Consider the following 18312-nt stretch of genomic DNA (forward strand, 5'->3'; position numbering starts at 1 on the left):
GGAACCTTATGGGCTCAGTGCGGATTAGATTGACCGCAGTGCGGATCAACCTCATCCGCAGTGGCTCAGGATTTTTCTGGAATTTTGACAAAAATATGACTAAGTAGTGAGTGCGGGTGAGGGATCCGCAGTGCGGATTAGTTTAGCCGCACTCATGAATTTCTGTATTGCACTGAATTTTCCTGAAATCGGCTAAGTAGTGAGTGCGGATGAGGTTGAACCGCAGTGCGGATCAGGTTCATCCGCAGTGGGCTCGGACTTTTCCTGGATTCGGCTGACAACCGACTAAGTCTCGAGTGCGGATTAGGTAACCCGCAGTGCGGATTGGCTAATCCGCATTCAGGGTAATTTTAACCCTAAAACCCAAATTAAACCTTCTCTCTCTCTCACTTCACCATTATCCCCATTTCTAAGTTATTTTCGGTTAAGAGAGAAGGAAAAGATCCCGTGAGTTTCCGTTTCTTCCAGACTCCCGATTGTTGCGAGAAATCGAGTTTGAAACCGAGAAAGCAGCCGAGGATCTCTCAGAACCCTTCTATTTGGTATTTCTTTCTCTCCTTTTTACTTTCGAAACCTCGAATTTTCTCGATTTCTCGGATTCTCGTTTTAAACCCGAGATTTGTGCTCGAATTGCTCGAGGACTAGTTCCTCTACACTTCTTACTAGTTTGTTTGTCATTCTTTTTCCCGATTTCTTCCGATTTATGAAATCTGATTTCTAGGGTTTCGTGCCAAAATTGAAAGTTGGCCTAATCGTGATTTGATTTGCTTAACCCGACCAATTAGACTTGTAATCGGTAGGGTTGCCTCCTGATCGTGAATTTCTAGAACATTTAACGACTGATTTGAGATTTTGACCAAATTAGGGTTAACCAAACGGTAAATTGAAATGAACCGAGAACCAAAGTAGTAAAGCGGTGATTGATGGTTACCAAAGTGAAATAGTATAAGGCTAGAGGGCCTAGAAGGAATTGTGTACCGTTTGGTGAGATTTTGGTAAGAAAGAAGGAACCGAAAAGAATCGATACCGAACCATGAGAACTGATTTAGGACTGTACAAGCCCTAAGTAAACGTATAGACCACTGAACCCGAATTAAACCAAGTATACGTATGATATAGGTGTAGGCTCGGTCGAGCAAGAACTTGCGAGACCATACGAGACGTCCGATCCTTAGCTTAAGCGGTACGCTCGTCAAACAGGTGCGGGATTCTTGGACTTGTTTGATACTTTATTTTCAGGAATTAAACTGTGTATTCGTTTGTCATGTTGAATATCATTGATTGCATCACTGAATTGCGTAGAGCATTTGCATAGCCCAATCAAATTAAACTCGAATTGATCTGAATTGAATGATTTGCATACTGGTATGGTTATAGGTTATGTCGATCTATTGTGATCTGATTTTGATTTAAAGTCACCACGAGTGGAATTGATATGTGTGTGTGTGAATGGATTTACGAAGTTAAGCACTTGGATCCAATTAATTTGCCAAGTCGGGCTGTATGCTGACTTGGATTCCCAGGATCCTAAATGGCCTTAGGTGAACGGCCCTCGATATTCCCAGTACCGGTTGGGACGAGGGAGGGTGATTATGTTATGAGATGTATGATTGGAAATCGTGGTTGACTTGTGTAACGTCTATGGCTCGGTAGCATTTTCCTACGTGTTAATGCATTTGAACGGTCGATTGAATATGACGAATATTGGAAACGATTCTAAAGTGGATTTTCTTTACATGATTTGAACCAGACCTTAATAAACTGTTAAGCCAAGCGGTTGCAGATGGGTGTCAGATAAAGGGTCCAGCGGTTGGCCATCTGTAGGTGTCAGTAACCCTACAGATGTGGGTTTGATAAAGGTTCAGCTCGAAAGAACATCTGTAATTGCTACAAGCCCTACTGAACTGAGTTAGGAATCGAGTTAAGCCAAAATATATGTTGTGTTTGAGATTCATCTTGGAAATTCCGTAAACTGTGTTTCAGGTTGATTAACTGTTGTCGAGTGGTGGCATTCTGTTATTTATGTTTTCTTATATAACTGTTTGCATTGTTGTTGTTTGGGTTTCATTATTGAATATAGAGTTTGATTGCAAGTCCAATAATTCAAATGTGGCAAATTCGCACTGAGAATTTATTCTCACCCCCACCTTCCCCGTTATTTTACAGGTATTGGTGCGACTGATTCCGGAGAGGCACGAGAGTAGTAGGCCTTAGTAGCTTACCAGTATATGACCCTAGATATCTTTTGTTGTATAGATTTAGGGTAGGCCTCGTGGTTGGTATCCGGATGAGATACTTTTGTTGTATTATATGCTGACCAGACTGTGTACTCTGATATATATATTAGAAACTTGTTTGAATTGCTTGTTGTTTGGTTTGAAATGTGAGTAGCCTTGTAAGCATACACGGCGTTGTATGCTTACGGCGGGGGACTGTTACGACCCGTGGCCGCGGGGTGTGACACATTGGCTGTCTGGGTTGGTAAAAGATACGCCTCGGTTGGTTTTGTTGGGAGGACTCAACAACACCCATGTGTCATGTGTCATGTGTGTAGGATATCAGTTTGGAGGCTTGGTGGCTTGTTGTGTGTGATATTAAATCTCTTTAGTATCTTCACCGACACCGACATAACCATATAAGAATGACAAAAAAAAAAAAAAAACCATAACCATATAATCTTTGGGATCAGAATTTTTTATTTAAAGCATCTACATCTCTGCTTCTAGGAGAGTTTTTAATCTAATTTTAAAAATATGGGAGAGTTTCTCATTTATAAATTATAAAAAAAAAAAATCTCATTAAGAAGTTGTTTATAAACTCCATGCTAGCTAACTAATTAGCTCAAATTATTTGGTCTTTTTAATTTATTGTAGGCGTGGCTTAATAAAAACTCTAAAATTAATTTTAGAAATGTGAGAGTTAAAAACTTTAGAGACTTTAAATTTTTAAAAGTAATTAACAGTTATTTAAAAAGTCATTTGAATTGCTAGAATATAGATGCTCTTAAAGATATTAATTAAAAAATATTGCACGGAAGTGGATGGATCGCAGTGACATTTCAATGTCATTGGAAAAATCGAATCTTATAGATTTGATTCTTTTAGACATTTTAAAGTATCTGAATCAATAATTCGGTTCTCTTTAAGCAATTCTGAAAAAAAAAAAACGGATTATTTTTACTAGAAATGACAAAGAAATGTCCTGCCATAAAAAAATTACTTGATCTAATGAATTTTCAATCTCCATATGGACGCCATAATTTTATTATTATTATTATTATTAATTGCACATTGTTAAAGAGTGAGGCTACTATATTATGGATATCGCATATCAGTTTGTACTATGGAGAATATCATTGTTTTCAAAGTTCAAAGAGTCGATCCGAACAATTCAACATAATATCTATATAAAAATGTACTTGATGACCAATTTTTACATTTTTAATATTGTTTTACTATTTATTAAACAAGTAAAAAATTACTTGATTTAAAGATTTTGGACCATTCGAAAATAGTGATTTTTTTACCTATATAGAAAAGAATAAGAAATATTATAAAAGTGTAAAATTTTTTCTCTGAGTAAATTTTCATATAGAGATAGTATTAAACAGTTCAGATCGACTATTTGAATTTTAAAAATAGATGTATTAGTTCATTGTACAGATCAATCTGCGTTATGCATAGTATTGTAGGCTCGCTCTTCATTAAAAATTGTTATTTCAAATCTTGTTTTCTTTTCAACAGATGTCTAAATCATAATATTCAATCCACTTGGAAAATTAATTAAAGCATGAAAAGCCCTATTTTGGGATCATTTTGCCGAAGAAATTGAGAAAATGAAGGAAGAGAATTGGAAATTGGCTTCCTTCTTGTTTCTTAGCAAGTTGGCCATGTTTTAGAAAACTAGTTCAGCAAATTTGCCACTTCCACAAGTCACCTTGATTTTGGTTCCCTTGTCTGAATAATTGGTACCGATAATACAAAAGGAACTTTCAAGAGGAAATTTTCACTTTTTAAAATTTCTCTTCCATATAATTGCTTAAAAGAATCATATATTATATCTACAAGTACGGCTAGGGCTGCAAATAAATGAATCTAACCGAATCGAACTTACCTTAATTTGAATATGATTCAAACCGAACTGGTTTGATTTGTTTTAGAACGAACTAATTGTGAATTGAATTAATTGCGAATTATAAATTTTTCGAATCGAAGTCAATCGAATTACAAACTACAATTTTTTTGACAGCCGTAGTTATACAGGTAGTTTATGCATTAGTTTTCTTCTCGCGGAACAAAATTCACACGATTTCCTTTTACCTTTTACGAATTCACACTGATGGATTATGAGCCAGTTTAAGATTCGCTAACCTTTTACACTGCTGGATTGATTAAAATCACGGCATGGACCTAGTCAAATGAAACTTATTCCATTGTTAATTTGTTACGCTGCTAAAACATTTTCCTATTATAAGTTATCATTATATTAACAATTTTGAACTCTGATATAAGTTTGGTTCCTGCATTATTAGAAAAATTGATAGTTGAACCCATTAGTTGCATTATTTGAGATTCAAACTTAACAAATTTGCAAATCAATTCGGAACGAATTATACCCAGTTTAAGTTTGATTTGAATAAGATTTGAATTGAACTGTTTTGATTTTTTTTAGAACGAACTAATTTCAAATCAAATTAATTGCGGACATTTTTTTGAATCAAACTCAAATCGAATCACAAACTACGAATTTTTTGTGTAGCCCTAAGTACGATTGACGCATTTCCTATAGATCTTCCACAATATGCTTTTGATCTCCAAAACATATCAAATTGGCTTCAAATGATGAATCCAAATTATTCAAACTGATCTCTTTAATGAGAGATTCGTTTCCATATAAAATTTTTAAAATTATTTATTTCAAGTCAAGAAGTAAAAACAAATGAAGGTTTTTAATAAAACAGTACATTAAAATGCGAACAAAATCCTTCATATTTTGACAGCTTAATTTGATAGTAAATAAATTCAAAATTTTAATTTTTTTAAATGACAACGAAGTTCTCATTAAGAAGATCGATTTAAACGCCTTGAATTTACCGTTTGAAGTCGATTCAATAAATTTTAGAAGTTAGAAACATATTGTTGAAGTTCTAGAAAAAGGATTAGCCGGAGTTCTATATCTATATAATTGTAATTGTGGCTACATTCAATCTGAAGTCCGGTGGGTTGGAACTAAAATATTTTGGGGCTTGGGGGTGAATTCAAATCCAGTGGAGTAATTTAATTTTTGGATTTTAGATCGAGATCATTCGATTCGAATCCGCAACAATCCATCTGAAATGAAATGTACACATCCCGAATAACGAAATCCGAAGCAATCTCGAGCGATGGATACTTTAGGGGATCCGGACCGGGTTAGGTGTTTTTTTTTTTTTTGGGGGGGGGGGAGGAATTACAATTTGTGTTGTTCAAATTTGCATTCAAATTTCGACAATAAAAAATAAAATTCTAACCACTAAACTAACTAACTACAATTACTTATCTAGCATTTATGTGCATGACTAAATTCTATGAAAAAATTGAAAAAAATTCAATTAAATTTTGATAAGCATAATTTTTTTTTTCTAAATTATAGGGGATTTATCACTCATGTATTATTTGTAAATCCGCCGCCGAATCGGACAGAATCTTGCACATTGGTTGGACTACGGATTATATCATCCAGAAAAAAAAAAAAATGCATATGAGATCAGATGAGACCAGAATTCAGAACTCAAAATTTTCTGGCATAAATTCGCTGATTGGCACCATGCAAAATTATGTGAGTTCCTCCAACATTTATCATGTAAAATCATGTAAAATGTTTTACATGATTTTAACCAGATTCCAACTTTTTAGAAAAAAAACTAGATTCCAACTTTTTAGCAAAGGACCAATCAGGAGAGAGCCAACACCCAAATATGTAACGTGGCGTGCTCAGGTCGGTTTGACTATTTGATCATGACACGTGTCAACATCTTATGGGGGCATCCTTGTCGTAAAGCATTTTGGCAGAGGAACTCGAAAAAGGAGAGATTTTGTGATATTACGAAAAGAGTGGTGTGAATATCTGATATTGACTCTTCAATCAGTTATATGTGAATCAAGAAAAAAAACTAGAATGTTTAGATCACCATCATTAAAATTATCAGATCAAATTGTAGCGTGACAGATCATTACTGTGTGATTTTATTCTCTTTTGACAAAACTTCGACACAGTGCGATACATTATGGAAAATAATCTTGACACATCACGTCACGTCACATCACATAATCACATATATTCGCGTGAGATTGTAATGAGACGTGACGGAACATAATATAATATGAGGTAAAATTCAAACAAAATAATTTTCCATTTGTTTTCACAATTTTGAGAATATTTCCATTTATTTGTAGACTTGTCATTATTTTTATGTACACTTTTTAGTCTATAAATAGAATAAATAGGGACTACGTAAATTTGTATAAAAAAAATACACAAAAAATAAGAAAATAAAGATTTGCTATTTTTCTCTCTCTATATATTTCTTTTATTAATTATTTTACTTTTGTTGCAACTTTATTCAATTTTACAACAGTTAAAAAAAATTTTCCACATGTAGACAATTTTTGGCAAATTTTATTTTTAACAAATAACTTAAATCCAATAAAAATATATTAAAGTATCTAAAGGGAGTCCATAATACAAAATAGTAATTTTATTCTTTACATTTTATAATTGTTAAAAGTGTTACATCCTCATGAAATGCTAAATGTGCAATTGACGTTTCAATTTTCTTATTCCGTCCTTAACATCCGGCACAGTGGGAAACAAATATGCTGTGATCCGAATTGGAGTTACAGTACCCTGAAATCTCTGCTTTTCCAAATCTTACCATTCAACTTTTTATGTGCACGCATCTCTAAATAACTAGTTTTTTGTGCACGAATCTCAAAAAAAATCGACAGTTAAATTTGGACAAACAGAGATTTCAGTAGCTCTAATTCAGATCGCAGCAAATTTATTTCCGACACAGTGCGTTTAATTAACATGGCGTGATGAGCCGATATATTATCATGTAGTAATTAATTTTACATACCAATTCAGCAAGCCAATTTACTTGGAATAAAAGTCCAAAATATATTACATAATACAAAATAGTAATTTTATTATGAGGGATCCACTTACACATTTGTAAGTTACAACAATTATCATAATGGTTGCTCTTTCCTTAGAAATAATTATCTGTGATCCTTACAAATAATTTTGCAATTATCATAAATGTGCAATTAATTATCGATAATTTGTATGAACAGGAATACAAAGTGTCTCAACTCTCAAACTTAGATTTAAATCAAGTTTTTCAATTTTAGAAAACAATTATCTGTGATAAATAATAATTTCATAAGACATTACGATGCAATACAACCTTGAATAATTGAGGAGATGTGAAATCTCTAAGCTCAAGGATAAGGATGCATTTGTCATAAAAGAAATGAAATACACACGTGGTCCATTGACAGTGGCACATGCACTTTTGCGGGTTAATTGATCCTACTGAATTTATAAATATTTCTTTATAATCTTATAAAATATATTTTTATTATGACAAAAGAATTGTATTGTAAAAGTAGTTAAAAAAAGTAGCTTACTAATTTAGATCACCATGCCGATTTAAACGCAGAATAGAGAAAAGAATAACACTGCTAACTCAGATTAGCAGCTATTTTCACTTTATCTAGATATCCAAATCAATGTTGTAAATAACAATATGTAGTCGTTCGACTGACAAGATACCATCAAACGATTAATCAGAAATAATCGGTCATATTCAGAAATAATTGTCCGATTAGTCAGAAATATCTATAATGATTTGATCACCGCCAACGACTAATCGACCTAAATAGACGTTTTTTACAACATTGATCCAAACAATAACATAGAATTTAGTGGGGTAAATGACACTTCTGAATTTTATCAAAATTTCTTCATAATTTCATAAAATATATCTTTGGTTATGAAAAGATTGTATTGCAAATAAATTAATAGCACTGATTTAATATATGGGAAGATGTGAAATTTCTAATCCGAGCATAAGGGTTCATTTGACATAAGAAAAAATGAAATACACACGTGTTCCGTTGACAGAGCCACATGCACTTCAATGGGTTAATTGACTTAAAATTTCTTTACAATATTATAATATATAATTTTATTATGGCAAAATATTTATAGTGTAAACAAATTAATACCATTGATTTAATATATGAGAAGATGTGAAGACTCTTAATCCAATCATAATTAAGGATGCATTTGACATGAGAAAAATGAATTACACACACACGTGTGGTCCATTGACAGAGCCGCACGAGACCCTACTGAATTTATTACAATTTCATTATACTCATATATAATATATGATGAGGGATGAAGTTACAACAATTTTTGAATTACAACAAGTATTTTCTACATTTTCAAAGTCTAAATCGTCGATCCAAACCGTTAGATCTCTACTATAAAATGTGCTTGGAGACCAAATTTTACATTTTTTGAAATTTTTTTTACTATTTATTAAGATGGATACAAAAACTAGTCAAATTCAAACTATTGAATTTTGTACCCATCTTAATAAATAGTAAAAAAATTCCAAAAAATATAAAATTTGGTCTCCAAGCACATTTTATTGTAAAGATCACATCTAACGGTTTGGATCGACGATTTGGACTTTGAAAATGTAGGAAATGCTTGTTGTAACTTCATCCCTCCTCATAATATATATATTTTATGACAAAAAAAATAGTATAAATAAATTAATACCAGTTATTAAATATATAAGAAAATATGAATTCTCTAATTAATCCAAGCATTAGTCTCCATTTGACATAAGAAAATGAAATACACACATGTGGTCCATTGACGGAGCCATAATTGACAAAACCAAATTTAATAAAATTTCTTTATAATTTATAAATAATTTTATTATGACAAAAAAATTTATATTTTTTCTGTTTCTGTTGTACTGTTGCCAAGTTTTGTCTCTAGTTATTGATTTCAATCCCACACAAAAAGAAAAATGCGTGCGTGTCATTTGTTTCTTCTAATGCAATTTTTTTTTTTTTTGAGTAAAAGTTGGAGGCTCATGCAAAATTAAATGCCTGAGAAAACTTATTTGAATTAAAAGTGTCTTTTGTCCACGTACGTCTATGGAGCTATCTGTTTATATAATATTAATTTTAAAATATATCAAATTGACTGTAATGTTAAACCATTCAAGCTAATTTACTCGTTAATTGTGCATTTACATGTAAAATTTATAATTTTTCAAATTTATTTAGTATCAAATTAAATGGTCAAATGTGAAAGTATTTAAGTTAATTTTAATGCATTTATTTTTCAACATTTTTTACCGCTGGACTTGATATAAAATGACTCGAAAAGTAAAAATTGTCTGTAAACACATCACTCGTAATGTATACCGGTTTGAACAGTTTTGATTAGTAATTTGAAATATGTTTAATAAATTTGAAAATTGTTATTATAGACTCCGATATCATACTAGTTAGACTCACGTTTATACATTTATATTGTATGAATACCAAGTTCTAACAGATTATTCCTTTTCTATTATTTTTCTTGTGAATAATATTTTTTATTCAGAAATAAAATTATGATCAGCAGCATGCTCATTGTGCGCATATGTGTAAACTCTATTAAAATTAAATGTGAATTATACTTTGATATATATGAATCTTATAAAGATCTGCATTAATACTTACAAAAATAGATCTAAATAATTCAGTCTCAAAATATAGATTGCATCAACATTTTTTTTAAACTGTGGATTAAATTTCCTTCTAGCTAAAATTAGGTCTCCAGTCAAATTCTGAGTGATATTGGTTGGGAAATTAATATCTTCTCTTTATGTCCACCTATTTATTGATATTTCAGAATTGTTAATCTTTCCATAAAAAGAAAAGGCCTCTGGCTTGGGAATGCTCTTTTTTTTTTTTTTTTTTTTGCTCATGTCTAACAAAATTACAGTCAGTAATCTTTTAAAAAGAAATGTAATTTCAAACTTCGATTAACGACCAAAATTTTTGTGTTACGAAACAATTATATGTGACAATTATTAATTTCATCTAGGTAGTCCCTACCAAATCTTTAAAAAAAAGAGAAGATAATTATAACATGTGATCATCGAGCTAAGACAATTTGCTACTATTTTATTATTATTTTTCAATAATAATAATAATAATAATAATAATAAGACGATATAGAATCTACTTCATAATATTATTGCAATTGCTTACTACTGCTCCAGTAATAAGACAATACAGCATCTACTTTTATTCATATTTTTTTTTCTGAGAAAAAACATATATATAGAAGCATAGTTCGGATTAAAAAAAAAAATCTGAGTAGATAAAATTTTATAATTTTTTTATACAAGAAATTTGAAAAAAAAAAAAAACACAAAAAACAGAAGTATATCTATATGTATATTTTTTTACTCTTCTCATATATATAAGGGGAGGAGTTAGGGGTGAAAACGGTCAGATATTATCCGACCGAATTAGGATTTGGATTCGAATTTTTCGGATTCGGATAGTCGGATACGGATAATTTGCGGATACGAATACGGATACGGATATGATTTATCCGGATACGGATACGAATTTGGTTTTAATTTCGGAAGCGAATACGGATACGGATTCGGATAATTATCCGAATTCGGATACGTTGATTTTTCCGATATCCGGATTTTTGAATTTTTCGGATAATTTTTTGAATATTCGAATACAGGTGGGGTCCGCCTGTAATAGAAATAGAGAGAGAAGAATTAAGAGGTGGGATCTGTGTGGCCATCTGTGAGTGGGAAGTCCTGCCATGAGACCCCATCGTCATTCAAACAACATCTTGAATTTTTATTTCTCTCATTAAGTTAAATCTTAGGTTTAAAAATCCATAATAAATTTTCAAAAATACTAATAATCATTTTTTAAATTATTTTCTCATTTAATTAATTGAGTTTTGATGTAATTTATTGTTTATGATGGGTCATTTTATTTTTATTAAATAACACATTAGTTAATTAGTTTTGTTCTGATTTCAAATGTGGATACTTGTTATTTTACAATTAAATTTTTTAATTCACTCCACAGATGTTATACAATCTTGTTATAATATATATATCCGAATTAGAAATTCGATTTATATTCGTATTCGTATTTGTATTCATATCCGATTCATATCCGTATTCAGAAAATAAAAAACGGATACGAATATGATTTATCACTATCCGATCCGTATTCGATCTGTTTTCACCCCTAGGAGGAGTGGGGGGGAGAGTAAAGAGTTTAGTCTTTTTCTACTCCTATTTAAGGATTATAAAATTTGAATAATTTGTATTTCATGTTCACCTCCTCTCCTTTCTATTCCTTCTCAAAATTTAGTGTTCTAAAACAAGTAAACAGAAACTGATCAGATATGGTCACTCCTCTTTGTACTCTTTTTTGGAGCAGCACAATGTAAATAATCAAACACTAAACGCTATTTGTTTATTGTTGTAAATACTCAAAAAAAAATATATTATGTATGATTTACAAAAATCATCATGATATTTAAGTACTGTTTCAGTTATAACATGTACAAAAATGTTAATTACAATCATGTTTTTATATGGTGGCACCTACATCGATCACCTACATATGGTATTTAATTAAGTCTGTATCTTTCTTCCACGCCAATTTTCATTTTTAAGAAAATAAAAAGTCAATTTGTTAGAATATAGATTGATTATATTTTTTTTTCTCCAAAAGATATTAATTAAGGACTGAATCAAAGTTACGGTTTAGGCATGAGGTGATCGAAACTTTAGTTTGATCTCCCATCTTACGTAACACCACACGGTTAGAAACACAGAAAATCTAGATATGAAGTGATCAAACTTTTTATTACCTTTACTAATTTTAGAAGAAGAAAAATAATTAATTTGTTTTCTCATAGAACGATTTTTTATTTTGTAAGAATAAATAAAATTGCTTCAGCTCCTGATACAGTTGCAAAGATATTATAATAAAGTTGTAAATACAAATAATGCTGGACTTTTTTCATAAACCATAATTAATAAAATGTTTTTTAGGGAATCAATATGATTGATTTTTTTTTTCAAAAACCATAAGGACCGTGGGAACCCCACGGTCTCAAATTGATTTTTTTTTTTTTTTTTTTTTAAAACAGATTTTTTTTTTCAGACCGTGGGGTTCCCACGGTCTTAATTTTTTTTTTTTTTTTTTTATTTTTATAAAACAAATTTTTTTTTAATTTTTTAATTTTTGTATTAAAATATTAGAAATGTTGAATATATTTATTTGAAAATAGATGAAATACAATATAATTTGATTTATTAGAAATACTGCAATAAATAACCCGGATCAATATTTTTCAGGTCGGGTTTTTCGCAGCTGTAAGAAAAATTAATATATTTCTTTATGTGTTATTAGAAAAAAGTAAAAATGCTTCGATTCTGAGTTATTGATCCCGGTTCAAAAGTCACTTCTAGGTAATCCAAAAAATATTGTGATCTTTCTAGTAAATTTAATTTATGAAAAGTTGTATCTATTTTTGAAAAAAATAATAACTTTTAAGTTATTCAATAATTGTTATTCAAAAAGAATTCTCCAAATAGATATAACTTTTTATAAATTAAATGTCCTAGAAAGATCACAATATTTTTTGGATTATCTAGAAGTGACTTTTGAACCGGGATCAATAACTCAGAATCTAAGCATTTTTATTTTTTTCTAATAACACATAAAGAAATATATTAATTTTTCTTACAGCCGTGAAAAATCCGACCTGAAAAATATTGATCCGGGTTATTTATTGCAGTATTTCTAATAAATCAAATTATATTGTATTTCATCTATTTTCAAAGAAATATATTCAACATTTCTAATATTTTAATACAAAAATTAAAAAATTAAAAAAAATTCTGTTTTATAAAAAAAAAAAAAAAAATTAAGACCGTGGGAACCCACGGTCTGAAAAAAAAAATCTGTTTTAAAAAAAAAAAAAAAAAAAAATCAAATCAATTTGAGACCGTGGGGTTTCCACGGTCCTTATGGTTTTAAAAAAAAAAAAATCAATCATATTGGTTCCCTAAAAAACATTTTATTAATTATGGTTTATAAAAAAAATTCAATAATGCTGGTAAATTTTGAGACATGACAACAAATCAAATTTGATCGAATAGCCGTAGGTTGTGTTCAGAAAATGCACTTCACAATGATTGAACCAATGAACAGACGTGGAACACAAGAGGAGATCTGAGATCAAGGGATATTGTTTCCTAGAATAGTAGGAAGGTCACGGTCGGGAGATAGCATTAATTACTAATTAGAGCAGAACACGGTGTGGACTAAATGTCTAAATGGGGCAAAGAAAAAATCGTTGCTACGTACTGCTGACCGAGAGAGATTGTTTCCAAACTCCTGGTCCAGGAATGTGCAACGTTGCTACATGCTTTTCTTTTCTCTATTGGTGATTGTGTATTTGTGTGTGACGTGTTATTTCAACCCGCTGTCCCGCTTGAAACGCCTAAGTGCCTAACCCTTCCAACCCTCTTACTTTTTACTTTTTGTGAAATATCTTCCAACTAATTTCAAACGCAACTTGAGAATTTCAGTTGGTGCCGCCTCCTTCCTCCCTCCTCCTCTCTATATACATTTTTCTATCCATTTGAATCAATGCTAGATTTCTATCACTCTATTTCTGTACGTTTTTTGTTTTGTTTAACTGTGTATTTTTACAGACACTGGTTATCTAATCTTATGTAGCATCTATTTTGTAACTTTCTATCAATAAAACTGCCTATAGATTTTCACCAAGAATTTTTTTTGAGAATTTCAGTTGGTCGGTTTGAATTAATTTTATAATTTATTCGGTTTTAAATCTCGGGCACAGCAAGTAGTTTGTTTTATCAAAATGTTTATATTATTCAACAAAGTGTTTATCCCTACTGAACAAATTAAGTAAAATATTAATAAAAATATGTAACTTGAATTTTACTTATAATTAACTATAAAAATAGAACAATATCTACGAAGATAAAAAGTGACTATTCGTGAAAATACACTAATAGAAAGTGTTATTTATGAGCATGTCGGTATTACCGACATAAATATCTGTAATAATACGTCGATACCTTCACGGATACTCTCACAGATACTATCTTATTTTTGTAGTATAATAGAGAAGAAAAAGAAAGAGTATACATACAAATAATTATTTACAGAAGTATTTACACTACCTATGTTATTTGTTAATTAAGACTTTGTATTTCAAAATTATAAAGAATCAAATACAGAATCTAAAAAACTGTTTGCTTCCTTCTCCAAATTCTTATACTTGATAAAAAATTCTTTTGTCCTTGCAAAAAAAAAAAAAAGGTTTCATATATGTACGTAATTTATACTTCACAAAATGTTTTTTATTCATATTGAATTTGTTCATGCTTAATATTATTTACAATCTTGATATAAAGTAGAATAGAAATACAATCAATTATAAAAGTGTTCGTACTAGGTATAAAATATGTTCATTCATGTATTTCTATTTTATAATTAGAAAATTCACACGCACTTTGCATTAATTTTGCACCAAATCCACAAAGAACAAATTCAAAAACTTACAAACAACATTTAGAGACATGAATGAAAGTTTCCAAGTAAAATTTATATATTCATATATCCTACCCTCAGAATTTCATTCAAAATTCACAAGTCGAAACATGCATACAGTATATTATAAAAGTGTTTGCATAAAAAATATAACATGTATATACCACATTTTGCATGTAATAAAACCTGAAAGTTATATGTAGAAATCAGAGAAACTAGTGAGTTTGAAAAAAAAATAATAATAATGTAGCCATACATTTCGAGCAGAATTGTTGCTTTTCAATCGTGCAGAGAACAATGAATTTCTATCATTCATATGTTTTTTTTAAATATAGAGAAATCGAAGTCCGTTTCATTGAAATGAAACTTAAATTCATATATTGGGACATAGTCAGAATTTTTATGAGGAATATCCGAATATGCAAAGGAAAAACTATTATTAAGTTATTATTATTTTTTATCAGAAGTGGAATCGGGAAAATCAGTAGAAATCGGTCACGAATCAGATTAAAAACTCAAAAAATTGCGCAAAATTAAATTAAGATAACAACATTAATTAATGCAAAGGATTAAAGTACTAAATTTTAGTTTGAAGCATAACATAGTTATCTTTCCTTTGTAATTCGAGCTATTTATGAACAGTTAAATCTAAAAAAAAAAAAAATTAATGCCTCAAAAAATAATCTTATCTTGTGCATGTGTATATGAAATATTTCCCACTATATTAAGAGTGTGCTCCACAAATTCCAGATAGAAGGGAAGGGGAGAGAGGGGATGAAAGAAGTAAGAGAGGGAGCTACCCTCCAAATTGGGGGGTAGAGATTGGAGGGAAACTCTATTAGGCCATGTTCGACAGTAATTCCGAAAGTATTGTTCACGTGGGAAAAAAAATTCACTCCGACTGAATTTTTTTTTCTCACGTGAACAGTAAAATCCAGTTCAAAATTTTCAATTCCTATACCAATTTCTATTCCCTATTAAGCTGCCAAACAGACCCTTAGATTTTGTGTCTTGTTTCCCCTTCTCTCCAGCAAGTAAACACCCTTCGGGCAATCCGGTCACCCCTTCTCTCCCCTCCCCCCTCTCCTCTCCCCTCTTCTGGAGTACACCCTAAGTATTTCATTTCATTTATGCAAGAGCACCTTGTATAAGTTTGGTTTTCTGTTAGTTTTTCCCAAGCGAGGTTATTATAATATTTTGTAATGGTTTATGTAAGACATTGAATCCTGAGATTGTTTATTCAAGATTCACTACAAAATTTTTCATGAGACATTTCTAGTTCATATTATTTTTTTGTTATGGTATCAGAGCTCACATGAAAAATTATTCTACTACCCAATCAATTTTCACATCTCAATCCCAGTCCGATCTACACAATCCAATTGAATCTGTTACTCTAAATCTATTAATCAACCAAAAATTATCTCAAACAAATTTCGTTATAAGGAAATCGTTAATTCTTCCGAACATAAATGACTATAATATAATATTACCAAATTTATAGATTGCATGTCTTCTCCGATTGGATCTGGGACTCGAACGTAACTAATTACGGAACAAGTGATCTCAATAATCTCTCCTCATTCTATGTCTATGATGGTACCGATCATCTTCAAATTGATAATGGTGCGAATTTCCCAATTAAAAACATCGGTTTATCTTCTTTTCTTCTCTCAAATCAATCTATTAATCTTCAACACATTCTACATGTTCTTCAGTTCTCAAAAAATCTTATTAGTCTTTCTAAATTATCACATGATAACTCTTAATTTAAATATGAATTCTCTTCCTCTTTTTATATTCAAGAACCCCACACCAATTAGATCATATTCTACTTCAAGCCAAAAGAATTAATGGTCTCTTCTACATTCAATTGAAGCATGTTTGTACTTCTCCTCAAACTTCCATTGGCATTTAATTGAAGCATGTTTCTCTTCGACATTTACTACTTAATCTACATTACATCATTTCAAAGCTTTACTTTGTAATTCAAATAAAGTGAATCCATATAATGATTGTTATACGGAAAAATCACATCAATTGCAATTTCTTCCATCTTTTTCTACTACTCAATTAACAATAATTCATGCAAGCAAATAAAAACCTCCAAAAAAATCCAGACAAGCAAGCCAAAATCAGGGATCAACAGGTTCTTCTAGAAAGAAACCTCCAAAAAAATCCCTAACTCATCCAGCAAATAAAAAACTCTTAGGGGTGAAACTGGAAGAGGATATATACATTTCAGACGCACGCCATTTGATCGAACTGTGCAAGAAACTCTCTCTACTCTCAAATAGTGTTTCCTTTTCTAATAAAATTTTCATCTTTTGAAAATCTGATCTAAGAGGATAACTATGGCCATGGCACGTGCTGAATCGAATCCCGGCTCGACCACCAACCTGAAAACATCACGGCCAAAGGCGGCCCCACTGCCAGAGGGTAACTCCTTGCACTTGACTGCGGCTACTTCTCGACACGTGTCGTCTAATACAGAACAACACCGGCGTGTGTAGGATCCCTCAACATGGAGACGAGACGCACGGCCCGCTGTGGTTATTTCGAGTAAATGTTTCTTATGTAATGGTGCTATGTTCTTTCTCACAGAAAAGAGCGGTTGCCCGGTTGTGCACTCCCCGGTGTACACGAGCCAGTGTTCACTTAGACTCAACCTCTGTAAAATACACAATAAAAAGATAAAATTAAAATTAGCAAATTAGTTGAACATATGTTTATCATAGCATTATTATTAAAGACATAAAAGATTAAAATTCATATTAATAGTTTATATAAATATGATTAATAGAATTATATATGGATCGAACCTTTCGCTTGATGGTGAGAAGAGGCTTGCCGTTGGCATCCATTAATACAATCTCTCCTCTACTCTCTGAAGCATAATTGTCAACCCGAAACAAGAGATTCCCTTTCGGGTCAAAAACTGTGAACCCGTGCCCGTTAAACAGCAGCGATTTCCTCCACACCGTCAACACTACCTCTGCCTCGCCGCCTCCTTTGCCACAGTTGAACTCCTCAGACTGTATAATATCTTGGTTCAGATTTGGGTATACTTTTGTCATTCTATGCTAGGATCTGATGATCAGAGACTATAGATTGTATCTTTGCTTGTTTTCTTCTTCTTTAATTTATTTTGTATATTATTTTCTTTTTAGTGAAGAAGAAAGAGTTGAGAAAGCTGTGGAAGGAAGGGTAGAGGTAAGTTAGATAGGCTGCTTGCTCTTGATATTTATATCTATTACTTGGACGAAATTTTAAAAGTGTACTTGGACGAAAATGCCCTCTTGATTCCGTCAAAACTCAGAACTACCCTGCACGCGAGAGGCACTTGCGTTACATGACAACTTATCTACCTAATTTTCAGGGGACCCACATGGCTCAGGTCTTCTGAATTTTGCATTTTAGTAGAGATCGAGGCATTTTAATTGACTTTGTCATTTCTGAATTTTTTTTGTCTTTATCTTAATTTTTAATTTGTAATTCGTATTAAATTTAGAGTTAAAATTAAAAAAAATTAATTATAATTGGTAATTATAATTATAGATTATACAATCAGAAATTACAAATCAGAGTATTGAAAAGTATAAGTTAAAATATT

At 31.1% G+C, this 18312-nt stretch overlaps 1 protein-coding gene across 1 annotated transcript; it reads right to left on the minus strand.

Moving 5' to 3' along the window:
* Positions 1 to 17013: 17013 nt before the first annotated feature.
* LOC144572424 (protein LURP-one-related 8-like) lies at positions 17014 to 17914 on the minus strand. The gene is made up of 2 exons (XM_078322009.1): positions 17522 to 17914; positions 17014 to 17370 (listed from the first exon to the last, which is right to left on the minus strand). Exons 1-2 carry the CDS (start codon positions 17774 to 17776, stop codon positions 17020 to 17022), a joined length of 606 nt encoding a protein of 201 aa, XP_078178135.1. The 5' UTR covers positions 17777 to 17914; the 3' UTR covers positions 17014 to 17019.
* Positions 17915 to 18312: the final 398 nt, after the last annotated feature.

Source organism: Carex rostrata, chromosome 20 (genome assembly GCF_964058835.1).
Source record: "Carex rostrata chromosome 20, lpCarRost1.2, whole genome shotgun sequence".
Taxonomy (NCBI): Eukaryota; Viridiplantae; Streptophyta; class Magnoliopsida; order Poales; family Cyperaceae; genus Carex; species Carex rostrata.

Excerpts from the sequence above, each read along its gene's own strand:
- LOC144572424 (XM_078322009.1), bottom strand. The coding sequence starts at position 17,776 with ATGACAAAAGTATACCCAAATCTGAACCAAGATATTATACAGTCTGAG. Across the intron at positions 17,371-17,521 it reads TTCTCACCATCAAGCGAAAG|AGGTTGAGTCTAAGTGAACA; the intron begins GTTCGATCCATA and ends TGTATTTTACAG.